Source organism: Hemitrygon akajei, chromosome 17 (assembly GCF_048418815.1).
Source record: "Hemitrygon akajei chromosome 17, sHemAka1.3, whole genome shotgun sequence".
Lineage (NCBI taxonomy): Eukaryota > Metazoa > Chordata > Chondrichthyes > Myliobatiformes > Dasyatidae > Hemitrygon > Hemitrygon akajei.
Genome location: NC_133140.1, coordinates 13,008,498 through 13,023,924, shown reverse-complemented (window position 1 = coordinate 13,023,924; position 15,427 = coordinate 13,008,498). Strand labels below are relative to the sequence as shown.

Genomic DNA, 15,427 nt, shown 5'->3' with positions numbered 1-15,427 from the left:
TGCTTACATGCAGGAGGGGGGAGCTGGGGGGCTTTGGGGTTCTAACATTTAACTGTCATCATTCTTTTGGACGCATTTCGGGATGTATATTGTATACATTTCTGACATTCCCTTTGAAACATGTACAAAATTGGGCATGATTAAACACACCCAAAGACCGGTGAATACAGTGCAGTCCATCACAGGCAAAGCCCCCGCACCATTGAGCACATCTAGAAGGAGCAATGCCATGAGCAAGCAGCAGCCATCATTAAGGACTCCCACCATCCCAACCATGTGCTCTTCATCAGTCAGAAGGCCCAAAAGCCTTAGGTCCCTCACTATCAGGCTCATGAACAGTTATTACCCTTCAACCATCAGGCTCATGAACAGTTATTACCCTTCAACCATCAGGTTCATGAACAGTTATTACCCTTCAACCATCAGGCTCATGAACAGTTATTACCTTCAACCATCAGGCTCATGAACAGTTATTACCCTTCAACCACCAGGCTCATGAACAGTTATTACCCTTCAACCATCAGGCTCATGAACGGTTATTACCCTTCAACCATCAGGTTCATGAACGGTTATTACCCTTGAACCATCAGGTTCATGAACGGTTATTACCCTTCAACCACCAGGCTCATGAACGGTTATTACCCTTGAACCACCAGGCTCATGAACAGTTATTACCCTTCAACCATCAGGCTCATGAACGGTTATTACCCTTCAACCATCAGGTTCATGAATGGTTATTACCCTTCAACCACCAGGCTCATGAACAGTTATTACCCTTGAACCATCAGGCTCATGAACAGTTATTACCCTTCAACCACCAGGCTCATGAACAGTTATTACCCTTCAACCATCAGGCTCATGAACAGTTATTTCCCTTGAACCATCAGGTTCATGAACAGTTATTACCCTTCAACCATCAGGCTCATGAACGGTTATTACCTTTCAACCATCAGGTTCATGAACAGTTATTACCCTTCAACCATCAGGTTCATGAACAGTTATTACCCTTCAACCACCAGGCTCATGAACAGTTATTACCCTTGAACCATCAGGCTCATGAACAGTTATTACCCTTGAACCATCAGGCTCATGAACGGTTATTACCCTTCAACCATCAGGTTCATGACAGTTATTACCTTTCAACCATCAGGCTCATGAACAGTTATTACCCTTCAACCATCAGGCTCCTCAGCCAGTATGGATAACTTCACTCACCTCAACACTGAACTGATTTCACAACCTGCACACTCACTTTCCAAGTCTTGACAATTCATGTTCTCAATATTATAATTTTGTTTTACCTGCACATTGGTTGTTGCCAGTCTTTGTTTATGTGTAGTTCTTCATAAATTCTATTACACTTATTTTCCTGTAAATACTTACAAGAAAATTAATCTCAATGTGGTATATGGTGACATATATGTGCTTTATTAATAAATCTACTTTGACTTTGGCAGAAAGATTCTCCCACAGAAGATGGTCATAAAAAAAACATTTACCTACTGTCATCTTAATTAGTTCCTTTTAGAAAAGGTGCTGGATAGTAACATCATAGTGTACATCATTCTACTCAGAATCAGAACTAGAATTAGAACCCCTTCAGGAATATCACCAGCATATGTCATGAAATTTGTTCACTTAGCAGCAGCAATACAATGACAGAGAATAAATGAATAAATTATAGTAAGTATATATGTATATTAAATAGTTAAATTAAAAACAGTAGTGCAAAACAGCTCCTTGTCTTGGATACTACGGAATCTAGTACTCATGTTGGAGTGGACAACTCACAGTAGATCCTTTCACTCCTGTACAGTAGTGCAGGGGAGGGGGCTCAAACCAGACAGTGATGCAGCCAGTCAGAATGTTCACCCTGCTGAATCTCTAATGGACTTTATAATTTCTTCAGTGCGCTGACTGCATTTGTATTTACAACACCAGGTTCATTGAACATCAAATCTTAGTGAGAACTTCATTGCTACGTTCACTCCCCAATTAGTGCAGAAGGTGCAACAGATATTTTATTGGGAGTTTTGGTGCAAGCTAATTTGTTACTCAGTACTGCTGGATTAGGATTAATGTACCCAATCCTATTTTGTTGTTAACTTTGAACAGTATTGTTAACTTGTCCTGGGATATAGAGATAGAGAGATTGAGATTACTGTCCTCTGATAAATAATCCTGAAATATTAATTCTCTCCACAAACGTCGTTGGACTGTCGAGTGTTTCCAACATCTTCTGCTTTTCTAGCAGCGCCTGAGGTTGATACTTCCAGTGAGATGGTGGACAGCTGTCGTGGTACCAGACCCAGGTCACTTCAACAGGGCTCTGGGATTGTTATTCAATCCCATCCAGTTCACCAAAATTTCTTCAATAAAGCCAGTTCTAATATCTACAGAGAAATCATCGCAAACTCCATGTTGTCGATACCAGAAACCGGGACAGGAAATGTGATTGTGTACTATTCAAAAACAACGTCCTCAACCCGAGCTAGAAACCTTTCCCAACATCTTAAAGATCCACAGCAGCAGCATGCTTAGACTTGCTTGTCAATGGGAAACCTTTGCTAGCTGACAAAGCTCCACACGAGAACAATTCCATTTTCTTCACGAACGTCTGATGAACCAGGTACTGCCGCATAGCGTGAAACACAGACCTCCACTGAACAATCCACAGGCATGGACGAACAATGTGGATCACCAATATTTCATTCAAAGTTGCACTGATAATGTTGCCTAGCTGGGTAACAAAACGTCTGTAAACTAACAAGTCAGCTCACCGAGCCACTCCACAACCCGAGCTAGAAATCTTTTCCAACACCTTAACGATCATGAGATATACTTAACATGCAACGAGGTAGCAGGTGACAACCTTTAAATTCCTTTGTGTGCTAGTATCAAAAGATGTGTGAATACAGCTTGGAGGGAGGTGGATAGTGAGAGGTGTGTTGTTAAAATGCATAAGATCACGAGGGCTTCAACAGTGTTGATGTGGACAGAACGTTTCCTCTTGCAGGAGAATCCACATCTAGGGGTCACTGCTTAAGAATAAGGTGTTGCCCAGTTATTCTTCCTCAAAGGGCAGTGGAAGCTGAAGCTTTGGATATCTTTGCAGCAGAGGGAGACAAATTCTTGACAAGCAGATAAATGGGGGCAGGGAATGAGAAGTTACTGAGTTCTCCCCCGCCACTGTAGCGGAGAGGTTAGTGTAATGCTATTACAGACCCAGCGACAAGAGTTCAATTGCGCCAATCTGTAAAGTCTGCACGTTGTCCCTGTGGGTTTCCTCCCAGTGCTCTAGTTTCCTCGCACATTCCAGACGTACCAGATGGTAGGCTAATTGGCGATGTGGGTGTAATTGTGCGGCTATGGCCTGTTACCATACTGTATCTCTGAAGAAATAAAACGTGGAACTATCCCTCATGATGCCATTAGATGCTGGAGGAGGCCTTCTGTCATAATATCTCAGTTTGACCTTACTGTGAGCTGCCATTACTCCTTACAATCATTGACAGGGTCCTCCCAAGCCCCAGGGCCTCTCAAAGTGCTTTGTAGCACACAAGTCCTTTCGTACAACTATCACCCTTGTGTTTCAGGGGAAGACAGCAGTCCCCCTTACACACAGTAAATACCGTATCCACAAAGAGCAATAACAAACAGGAGAAAATCTGCAGATGCTGGAGATTCAAAACAACACAAAGAACGCTGGAGGAACTAACAGCATCTACGGACAAGAGGAAACACTCAACGTTTCGGGCCGAGACCCCACAGAACAATGAGATGAACTACTTTCGGCTTCTGTGGCGGGAAAATATTTTGATATAAACAAATGCGAAATTTTGGTTGTTTTCTAAGATATGAGTGCTTGTGTCAGAAGGTATGAAGACAGTTTCATTTATATCCATGTAGTGGTAACTGTGCATATCTGCATTCAGGTAGACGTTAAGTATTTGTGGGCAGTCTTGATGTGAATTATGATTACTGACCTGGTAACATCTACCTTGCGCAAACCTTCGACAACTGCTGGCTATCGACTTCCTTTGTGATTTATCGATGCTGCAGAGACCTTTCCCCCGCCCACTACACTTCCACGGGCACATGACGAGAGGGGGGGGGGGGCGTGACTGTGCGTGGGATTTCTGCTGCCCGGCGCGCCCGCGTGCCCGCTCGCTCGCTCGCTCCCGGCGGGCCCCAGTGCGCGTGCACCCTGGGGGACCGCCGCCTGCCCAGCGTGCGCGACCTCCTCGCTCACTCACTCTCTCCTCCCACGTCCAGTCTCTCCCCCGCTCCCGGCGCCGTCGAGAAGCCATGTCCGTGCAAAGCCACCGGCTGCCCCTGGGATTAATCGAGTTGTGAAAGTGAACATCGGAGCGCGGGCTGTCGTGATAGAGAGCGGGAGGGCTTTCCCTCAGCCGAGTGCCGAGGGGGGAGAGTGAGTGGGCGCCGAGTGCCCCCTTCTCCTCCTCCCGCAGCCCCGCGCAGCCCCGCGCCGCGCCGCTCCGCTCCGCTCTCCCCTCATTGTTTTGTCTGCTCGTAGCTGCAGCCGCCGCGCGGGAGAGGAGCGAGCGAGCGAGCGAGCGGACAGCCAGCCAGCCGCACACTAGTGGCCTGCGTTCGCCCCGGTGCTTTCCCCCCACCCTCTACTGTTTGTGGATGTACAAAGATGGAGACGGGCATGGATAAGGAATGCGGAGCCCTCGGTGGGCTCTTTCAGGCGGTCATCAATGACATGAAGGTAGGATCCCAGTCCGGCGCTCTCCATTGCATTGCCCTTGGCTGTAGAGCTGGCAACAAATAAATGAAATCGCTCGCCTTTCTCTCTAAATATTGTTTTTAATTAAGCCTGTCATCCGTGTAAACTGAGGGAGCAATTTCCTCCGGAGATCTGATGCAAGTAAATACCGGGGGGGGGGGGGGGGGGAGAGGTGACAGTAAATCAGAGCTTAATGTAAATATAACATGTTTTGTATTGCAGCCGTTTAGTTGCAACTGCATCCTGTAGTGAGATAGGCGCTTTTCAATAAATGTGGAAGATTGAATCTTGTGAATGCGTGTACAGAGTATTGTGAGGGAGTCGGGTTACAGATTACAAATATCTGTGAACAAAATAGGGGAATAACATTCTGCCCCAGTGTGTGAAGGAGGAGTGTGTGTATGTGAGGGCAGTCACTGGAACCAGAGCTCAGAGCGAGGGAATGCGGGCCGGGGTAAATTATTACACCGCACTATCGGTACGACAAATGTAGGGGAGGAGTGCGTGTTACTGTCGCTAGATTGCTGTGTATGCCAGTTTTCCATCTGTGTATCCAAATTTGAAATTGACTTGGTTAGGGGCGGGTGGGGGGGGGGGGGGAGGGTCATTTAAAGCTTCAGCATTTCCACTGATCCATGAAATGTTGTTGGAAGAGGGCGGAGCGATGTCAAAAATACAGCTCCTTGCTTCTTCTCTCCGATCCAGGAAAAAGCTGGCTTCGGAAGCACTGCAGGTCGCTGCTTTCTCATGGTGTGTGGAGAATCCAGACGCGGTTCAGTCACTGCAACCATGCGTGTTTATAAAACACTTCACGGGGATGCTACAATACCAATTAATTTTAAAGTGGTTTTAAATTCCGACCCCCCCCCCCACACCCCGTCTTGACTGAACGCTGAATTAAGAGTTGGGCTTAAACCGGTTTTATCTGCAGAAGATGATCAAATCTTACTTTATTTTTGGGAAAACTGACTAACTGTTTAGTAGCTACCACAAAGTATTTTTATTTAGGAATGGACACCCTTTTGCCGCTGCATCCTGGTATTTAAATACTAAAAAACAAAGATAAGGCAGTGATAGGACTATTTTTCTTGCAGAAGTGTGTCTGAGAGGAAACAGTACCCTTTACACTGACCTTGGCATGCACTCTCACGTTTTGTTGCCCCAAGCCAACGATGCCCTTTATTCCTAGCAAGGCCACTCCTGGGACTATTGACAGGATTGTGCAATTGATTAAAAAGAAGCCCCGTTCTGTGCACAGAGGGCATGGTTGTTGCCAAGTGACCTGCTTTGGATCAACTGCAAATTGAGACTGTTCCATACTTACAAAACAACAGTCAGAATTTTGCAAAAGAGATTTATGTGCTCCAGACGCAAACGTTATGGATTCTGTCCGTGTGGTTTTGGGTTTATGTGAGAAATCTCCATGAGACAGCAGTGGGGTGGATGTGGGGAATTGTACTGGTGGACACAGGTTTGTCAGGTTACCAAGCGAGGTGTCACGGCAGTACAATTGCGATAAGTCTGAAAATAACACTGTTCCTGTGACTGGACCCTGCATTGCTGCTGCCCATTGTTTTCCTGGTGTTTCTCTACCACACAGTACTGTTGGTAATTATGGGGCTAACGAATGGCAGCGCTGATGTGTCCCGGACTGTTATAGAAACTGTTGACCATGGAATTAATTTGCAATACAGTTAGTGTGATGGCATTACAAGCACAGGCGACATGGGTTCAATTCCTGCTGCTGTCTGTAAGTTGCCATGCTTTAATTATAAATAGATAAGTGATAACTCAAACCCAGCATGGCAAAAGATTATGTTTGGCCCATTCCAAATTGCCCTTGAGGAATTGGAGAGGGCAAAGTGGTGAGTTGGCTTTTTGAACTACAGCAGTGCTGGTGAAGTTTGCTTCCAGAGAGCAATAGGAGAAGACGTTCTAGGATCTAGACCTTGTCGTGACGAAGGAAGAGCAATGGATCTCCAAGTCAGTTTAGTGTTGCACAAGTTTGAAGTGCAAGCAAAGTGACATCTTGTTTCCATTATGGAGGGGCTGGCGGAGACCCATATTACGTACAGGACTGGCCTTTCCATCCAACGAAGGATCACTTGCTGTAGAAGTGCAGTTGAGATCTGCCAGATTAATCCTGGGGTTTGCTTTGCAAGGAGAGATTCAGAAGACTTATCCTAGGCAAAAGCAAAGTGATCTCATTGAAAGACACAACATTCTCAGAGCTTGAGTGGGTAGCTGTGGAGGTGATCTCTCCACTTGGAAGTCTAGAATTATAGGTCACAGTCACCATTCAGGGCAGAGACAAGGAGAAACCTCTTCATCTAACGCATGATGATTCTTTTGGAATCCCCTCCTGAAGAGGGCTGTGGCAGTTCAGTCACTGAGGTTGTTCAGTTCACGTTGGAATACTGAGTAAATGCAGTAAAGTGGCCCTGATCAGCATTGATTGCATTAATGGTGAAGAACGCAAAAGAGGCTGAATGGCATCTCCTTCTCTTTCTTGTGCTCCAAACTGTGATGAGTTCTGGGCTGGTGTGGGTCCTTGACATTACTACAAAAAAGACAGCCGTCGCTTGACCATACCATCAGTATCAGCTTCCATCGCTGCTGTTGACAGTGGGCAGGAGAGTAATCAGCCTCGTTGCTTGTTTTTATGGATGGTGTTTCTGGCCAGAACATTGAACCATAGAACATTACAGCACAGAAATGGGCATTTTGGCTCCTCTTGGCTGTGCCGAACCATTTTTCTGCCTAGTCCCACTGACCTGCACATGGCCCATATCCCTCCATACACCTCTCATCCATGTACCTGTCCAAGTTTTTCTTAAATGTTAAAAATGAGCCCACTTTTACAACTTCATCTGGCAGCTCATTCCACACTCCCACCACTCTCTTTGTGAAGAAGCCCCCCTCCCCCAATGTTCCCTTTAAACTTTTCCCCTTCACCCTTAACCCATGACCTCTGTTTTTTTTTCTCCCCTAGCCTCGGTGGGAAAAGCCTGCTTACATTCACTCGATCTATACCCATCATAATTTTATATACCTCTATCAAGTCTCCCCTCATTCTTCTACATTCCAGGGATTAAAGTCCTAACCTAATCAACCTTTCTCTGTAACTCAGTTTCTCAAGTCCCAGCAACATCCTTGTAAACCTTCTCTGCACTCTTTTAACCTTATTAATATCCTTTCTGTAATTTGGCGACCAAAACTGCACACAATACTCCAAATTTGGCCTCACCAATGCCTTATACAACCTCACCATAACATTCCAACTCTTATACTCAATACTTTGATTTATAAAGGCCAATGTACCAAAAGCTCTCTTTACTACCCTGTCTACCTGTGACGCCACTTTTAGGGAATTTTGTATCTGTATTCCTAGATCCCTCTGTTCTACTGCACTCCTCAGTGCCCTACCATTTACCTTGTATGTTCTACCTTGGTTTTTCCTTCCAAAGTGCAATACTTCACACTTGTCTGTATTAAACTCCATCTGCCTTTTTCCAGCTGGTCCAGATCCCTCTGCAAGCTTTGAAAACCTTCACTGTCCACTACATCTCCAATCTTTGTATCATCAGCAAATTTGCTGATCCAATTTACTGCATTATCAACCAGATCATTGATATAGATGACAAATAACAATGGACCCAGCACTGATTCCTGTGGCACATGACCAGTCACAGGCCTCCACTCAGAGAAGCAATCCTCCACTACCATTCTCTGACTTCTCCCACTGAGCCAATGTCTAATCCAATTTACTACCTCTCCATGTATACCTAGCGACTGAATCTTCCTAACTAACCTCCCATGCGGGACTTGTCAATATTAGTAGATGTTGGTGTTGTGATTATCTAAGCACAGCTTATCAGGGTTGTGGCTAGATTTGGAGCGCAGTTCTTTGGTGCCACAGTTCAACGTTGTCTAGATCTGTAACCTTTGCGGTGCTCTCCACCATATCTTGATTCCACATAGAATGAATCAAATTGGCTAGAGATAGTAACTAACACACAGACACAGTGCTGGAGGAACTCAGCAGGCTAGGCAGCATCTATGGAAAGAGTCAACGATTTGGGCCGAGACCCTTCAGCAGGACTGGAGAACAATAGATCAGGAGTTGGGAAGGAGGAAGAAACACAAGGTGATAGGTGAAACTCTGAGGGGAGGAGGAGTGAATTAAAGAGGAGCACTAGAGCGAGGCGATGGGCAGGCAAGGAGATGAGGTGAGGGAGGGAAAGGGGGGTGGGAATAGAGGGGGGCACATTACCGGAAGTTTGAGAAATTGATGTTTATGCCATCAGGTTTGAGGCTACCCAGACTGAATATAAGATGTTGCTCCTCCAACTTGAGTGAGGCCTCATTGCGACAGTGGAGGAGGACATGCACTGAGATGTTGGACTGGGAAGTGGAATTAAAATGGGTGGCCACTAGGAGATCCTGCTTTTTCTGGCAGACAGAGCTTAGGCGCTTGGTAAAGTGGTCTCCCAATCTGCGTTGGGTCTCAAGAGGCCACACCAGATACAACAGACTCACAGGTGAAGTGTCACCTCATCTGGAAGGACTGTTTGGGCCCTGAGTGGGGGAGGAGGTGTAGGGGCAGGTGTAGCACTTGTCCCATTTGCAAGGAGGGAGATCAATGGGGAGGGACAAATGGGCAAGGGAGTCGCATAGGGAGAGATTCCTACGGAAAGCTGTGTCGGGTGGGGGAGGGAAGCGTGTGCTTGGTGGTGGTATCCCGATGAAGATGGCGGGAGATGTGGAGAAATATTTGCTGCACACAGAGGCTGGTGGGGTGAAGGTGAGGATAAGAGGAGCCCTGTTCCTCTTGAGGTCGTGGGTGGAAGGGGGTGAGTGCAGACGTGTGCAAAATCGGATATGGTGGAGGAAGGGAAGCCCTTTTCTTTGGCTAGGGATAGTTTTCTGTGATGATGCTGATCTTGGGAGGAAAACAAGGTGGATCACCGCTCTACACTCTGACTAAGGCTACGTCCACACTAGACCGGGTAATTTTGAAAACGCCGGTTTCGCGTAAAAACTATGGGGGTCCACACTATGTATTTTAAAAAATATCTCTGTCCACATTAAAAGGGATATTTCGGCGAATCTCCTCCTACTGCACATGTGCAGGACACATCTACCGAAACCAAGCAACATGTTTGGTGTTGAATCTCGCCGTGAAAGACTTGCTGCGTGTTTGTCCAGTTACAGACTAGAAAAACTTAAACGATGGACTCGCGCAGGAGGACTTAAAAGTAAAAAAGCAGATACTGGAGCGTATGGAGGCAACTGACAGAGAGTTCACGGACAGTATGACCCGGCTGACGACGAACATTGAAAAACTGACTGTTACATTAATAAAGCTTCTTGTTAAATGTATAAAACATGTCTGCATCAGTGTTATCTTGTATTTCCATACAATGTTACATTAGGCTGTTACACATCTATTGTCAGAGAAATACTTGCATAAATAGGTAAACCATCTTCATAGGAGCAAGGACAGAAAACGGCAAAGTGAGTATACTTATTTACAGTAAGTTACGAGTCAAAGTATTTGATGAGTACATTTCTAACTCTTCCGGCTTCAGTCTCGTTGCCGTCTGCTCTGAAATTGTTAGATTGAGTTCAAGAAGACAATGAAATGGCGCGCTGCCGTCACCATCTGTTCTGGCACGTCACGACAGCATTTTTAGATTTCTCCGGTTACCCCGTCCGCACTGCTCCGGCCAAGCGGTGTTTTCAAAATTACACACTCTGGAGAGCATTTCTGAAAATCTCCAGTTTCAGGGGATGAAAACGCCATTTTAGTGCGGAAGGGGGGTACAAACGAAGAGAAAAAGCTTTGGTTACGGATTTATCTGGTGTAGTGTGGACATTGCATGAAACTGTTTACAGGATCTTCAGCCTTTGTTTGGTGCTGGGCCTGGTATCACTAGAATGCTCTAGGTCCACCACCTCCCTCTTGCTGTTTAATTACACAGCAGTTCACACCGAGATGTTGCAGCTTCAGTATGCTGCCATCTTATTTTGTTTCCAAATGCCTGGTGTCACCATTCATGCAAGCCCCTGCTGCCTTTTTTTGGAGCCATGGTGAACCCACCTTTCCACCCCAGACTGATGGATGCATTGAGGGAAATACCAGACCACGCGGGTTCAGATTAACACACTAAATAATCCCTGTTTCAACTCAGTGTGCGAGCCAACGATTCACCACACTGACTTTGTAGTATATATAGAGCTTGACAAAGTGGTGGTGGCACTAGCTTTCACACTCGCTTTCAAAATAAAGAGCCACAGAGTCACAGAGTTGAATAGAAAGGCCCTTCTGCCCAACTTGTCCATGCTGACCATGATGTTTTTCTCGGCCAATCGCATCTGCCCACATTAGATCCAAATCCCTCTATGACTCCCCTATCTAAATATCTTTTTAGATGCCTTTTAGATTCTGTAATTGGTTCTGTCTCCACCATATCTGGCAGTTCCCTCCATGTATACATCATCCACTGTGTAATAAAACTTCCCCCTCAACCTCCTTTAATTTTGTTCCCTCTCACCTTAAATCTGTGCCCTCTAGTTTTAGACTCCCCTACCCTGGGAGAAGGACTCAGACCATCTTTTTTTAAGCCTCTCACATCCTACAAGGTCACCCCTCAGCCTTCTATGCTGTCGTGAGGGGGAAAAATGGCAAGTTGAGTTCCCACCATTCCAGTTTGGATGTCACCATTCTTCCCTCGTCTGTGGATCAAAGTTATGGAAATTGTCTCCATAATGCTATCTGTAGGAGAGTCTTCATTTAGGAAAACCCTCATCAGGGTCAAATGGGGATGAGGAAACGACTATTAATATCTACCTTGAAATAATATTTCCTTTTGTTGCTCCTGGTTTATTTGGAAGCATAAAGCTGTGGAAAGCATTTACACGATACTGACCGTGGTTTACAGTGACATCAGTCGGAGACTTGGAGAAGGCTGACTACTTTGACTGTTCCAGGGAAGAATGCCAGCGGTTTATGGCTGTTCCATTCACAATCCTTAAGAAAAATTGAACATTGCGCTCTTTGTTGTAGTAACTTTGGCAGCACTGAAGTTGGCTGCATCAGTAGAATCAGAGGCTTGCTTCATTATTACTTATTTATGTGATGAGGGCATCACTATGCATCCCTAATTTCCCCAGGGAAGGTGGGGGTGAGCCATCTCCTTGAACTGCTGCCATCCTCCTGGTGAAGGATCAGCTTCAAACGGTGCTGCAGGGAGAGAGTTCTGGGATTTAGATCTAATAAAGTGCACAACAGCTCTGCCCATCATCAAGGACATCTACAGGAGGCAGTACCTCAAGAAGCTGGCATCCCTCATTAAGGATTTTCACCATTCAGTACATGCCCTCTCCTCGTCATTACTATCAGACAGCCTGAAGACCCGTACTCACTCAATGGTTTAGGAAGAGCTTCTTCCCCTGTGCCATCAGATTTCTGAACAGTCCATCAACACCACCACCTTACTACTCCTCTTTTGCACTATTTTATTTACTTATTGTAACTTACAGTGATTTTTAATGTCTTTGCACTCTATTGCTGCTGCAAAACAACAAATGTATGTTAGTGATAATAAGCCTGATTCTGATTTAGTAAAACATTTCCAAGTGAGGGTGGTGAGCACCTTAGAGGAGGATGGTGATGTTCCAATGCTCTCTCTGCATTGCCATCATGGTCACAGGTGAGAGTCACTATCTTATAGTTGACACATGCACACGAGATAAAGAGGTGTATGGGGTGCCAGTCAAGTTGACTGCTTTGACCTTAATGGAGAGAGGTTCTTTGTCTGATATTGGAGCTGGACTCAGCCTGGTCAAATGTGTGATGTAGATCTTGGAAGGGCTGTAGGGTGTCAGGAGGAGATAATCACTCACGTGCTCTTATTGTTACAGAATTGATGTAGCTTGTTCAGTTAAGTCGAAGATGGGCTCAACTATTGTGTTGAACATCAACAAAAGTGATTAAACTGTTGCCTTCAGTCTATTGAATCGCTGTCAGAATCAGGTGTAATATTACCGGCAATGTTGTGGCATGCGCAGTCTCAGTCTATTGCAATATGTAAAATCCAATTATAAATTAAGTACATATATTTAAAAAATAAATAAGTAGGGCACAAAGTAGTGAAGTAAAGTTCATGGATTCGCTGTCTAATCAGAAATCTGATGGGAGAGAGGAAGACACTGAAACATTGAGTGTGTGAGATGATGTTCCTCGAGTGGTGATCGAGCGTGATGGAAGGATCGTGCAGCAGCTGAAGATGGCTGGGCACAGAGTATTGCTCTGAGGAACTCCTGTAGCGATGGAAGTATTGATACCCGCTTCCTTCATAGGACTACAACAGCAGCTTTTGGAGTGTTTTTGTTGTGATACCTGTTGACCTCCGTTTTACCAAGGGCACCTCAGTCAAATGCTGCCTCAGTTCAGGGCCATCACACTCAACTTACAATTCAGATTCTGATTTATTTATCACATGTACTTTGAAGCATAGAGTGAAATGCATTGTCTGCGTCAACCTAATGATATGCTGAGGGCAGCCCTCAAATGTCATGACACATTCCGGCAACAACACAGTGTCTCACACACAATGCTGGGAGAACTCAGCAGGTCAGGCAGTATCTATGGAAGAAGAGTCTTGGCCTGAAATTAACTGTTTTTAGGTTTATTTTCTATAGATGCTGCCTGAACTGCCAAGTTCCTCTAGCATTTTGTGTGTTGCTGCTCAGGGTTTCCAGCATTTTCCCATGTCTATGATTGACAACAGAGTGTGCCCACAGTGCTTGGCAGAACAACACAGAACATAACAAGCAAGAAAACAACAACAGCAAAACAATCCCCTTTCCTCCCTACCACTCTCACACAGTTCTCCAACCCTAGGACAGGCCCCTGAACCCCTAGTGTTCAACGGGCCTCCGATTTCCAGTGTTCTGATTGACCTTCAGGCTCTTGAACTCAATCCTCTGATTCGTGAAGGCCAACAAACCATTCACCACCTTAACCACTCTGTCAACTTGCATGGCAACTTTGAAGGACTCTCTGTTTCTCCATACTGCTAAGAACCCTGCCATTAACCCTATACTCTGCCTTCAAATTTGAACTTCAATAGTGTATCACTTCACACTTTTCTGGATTGAACTTCATCAGCCACCTTTCAGCCCAGCTCTGCAATGTTCTGTTGGAACTGCAACAACCTTATATGCTATCCACAACACCACCAACCTTTGTGTTATTTGCAAACTTGTTAACCCATTCTTCCATTTACTCATCCAAGTCATATATAAAAATCACAAGTTTCAGAGGTTCCAGAACAGATCTTACAGAATATCTCTAGTCATGGATGTCCAGACCGAATATGCTCCATCTACCACTGCCCTCTCTAAGCTAGCCAATTCCAAATCCACACTGCCAAGTTTCCACAGGTCCCATGCCTTGTGACTTTCTGGCTGGATCTTCCATGAGGAAGCTTATCAAATGCCTTACAAAGATCCACATCTACTGCTCTACCTTCATTGAGTTGTTTTGTTACTTCCACAAAAAAGCCAATCAGGCTTTTGTCATTGATTTTTTTCAGGCTGTTGGAGCTTCATTCACACAAACAAGTAGAGAGTGTGTCTTCACAGATTCAGATTTATTTATCGCAAGTACATCGCAAAATACAGCGAGATGTGTTATTTGCATTAATAACCAAGTGTTGCACACATTCCAGCATCAGCATTCAACAGAACGACACAAACAGCAATCAGAACAACACGACAAAAGCAGCAAAACAAGCCCCTTTCCCATACCCCAGCTACCCACCCACGCACCCCTTCATCCATACAGATGGGCCTCCAATTCCAGGATAGGCTGCTTCTGGACCTCCATTCCTTTTCCCTGAACACTCAAACTCGCAGTCATCAGGCCTCAAACCTCTACTCCTTGGCCCACAGGCCCCTGGCTCTGGACTTCAGCCTTTGGCTTTGCCAACTTCTGGGTATTAACTCGACCTTTAGGCATTGATCCCAGAGCGCACCATTCACAGGTTGTTGAAAAGGCTTCCAGGTGTGAGGAAGTGAGTCACCACAGGAGTTCCTTCACCTGAAGTATCGTCATTTTCTTGCACTTACCGTCAGGATGGAGATACAGAAGCCTAAAGTCTATCACCAAAAGTTTCAAAAACAGCTACTTCCCTTCAAACATTTATTTTTTGAAACAATTGCCAAAACCTGAATAACTACTTCACCATAGAGTTCAAGTTCAGTTTATTGTTATTCAACCAAGAACATGAGTACTGCCAAATGAAACAGTGTTCTTCTGGACCAAGGTGCACAACACAGAACATAGAACTCTCACACCTAACATAAAGCAATGTTACCACAAATAAATTAATAAATAATAAGATGCATTCATGACAGAAGAAAGCTGGTGTTTCATATGTTGTAAGACCTGGATGGTGGCAGGACGTTCAGTAGTCTTATATACTGGAGGAAGAAACTGTTTCCCATCCTAATAATTCTTGTCATAATGCTATGGTACCTCTCGCCTGATCGTAGGGGGTTAAGAGATTGTTGGACGAATGAAGGATTCATCGACAGTGCTGAGGGCCCTCAGTATGCAGTGCTCCTGATCAGTATCTCTGATGAGTGGAAGCGTGACCCTGATGA

The 15,427-nt window shown here is 45.1% G+C and overlaps 1 protein-coding gene across 13 annotated transcripts in view; it reads left to right on the top strand.

The window, feature by feature from the left end:
- Positions 1–4,145: 4,145 nt before the first annotated feature.
- mtss1lb (MTSS I-BAR domain containing 2b) overlaps positions 4,146–15,427 on the top strand; it is a 189,218-nt gene continuing 177,936 nt past the window's right edge. For 6 of the 13 annotated variants that reach the window (XM_073069697.1, XM_073069693.1, XM_073069695.1 and 3 more), the window contains exon 1: positions 4,149–4,735. In XM_073069697.1, coding sequence (XP_072925798.1) covers positions 4,664–4,735 — 72 coding nt within the window. In that variant the 5' untranslated portion in view covers positions 4,149–4,663. Of the gene's footprint in view, positions 4,736–15,427 lie in introns of all 13 variants that reach the window. The other 7 variants (XM_073069696.1, XM_073069698.1, XM_073069692.1 and 4 more) reach the window with 4 other exon arrangements.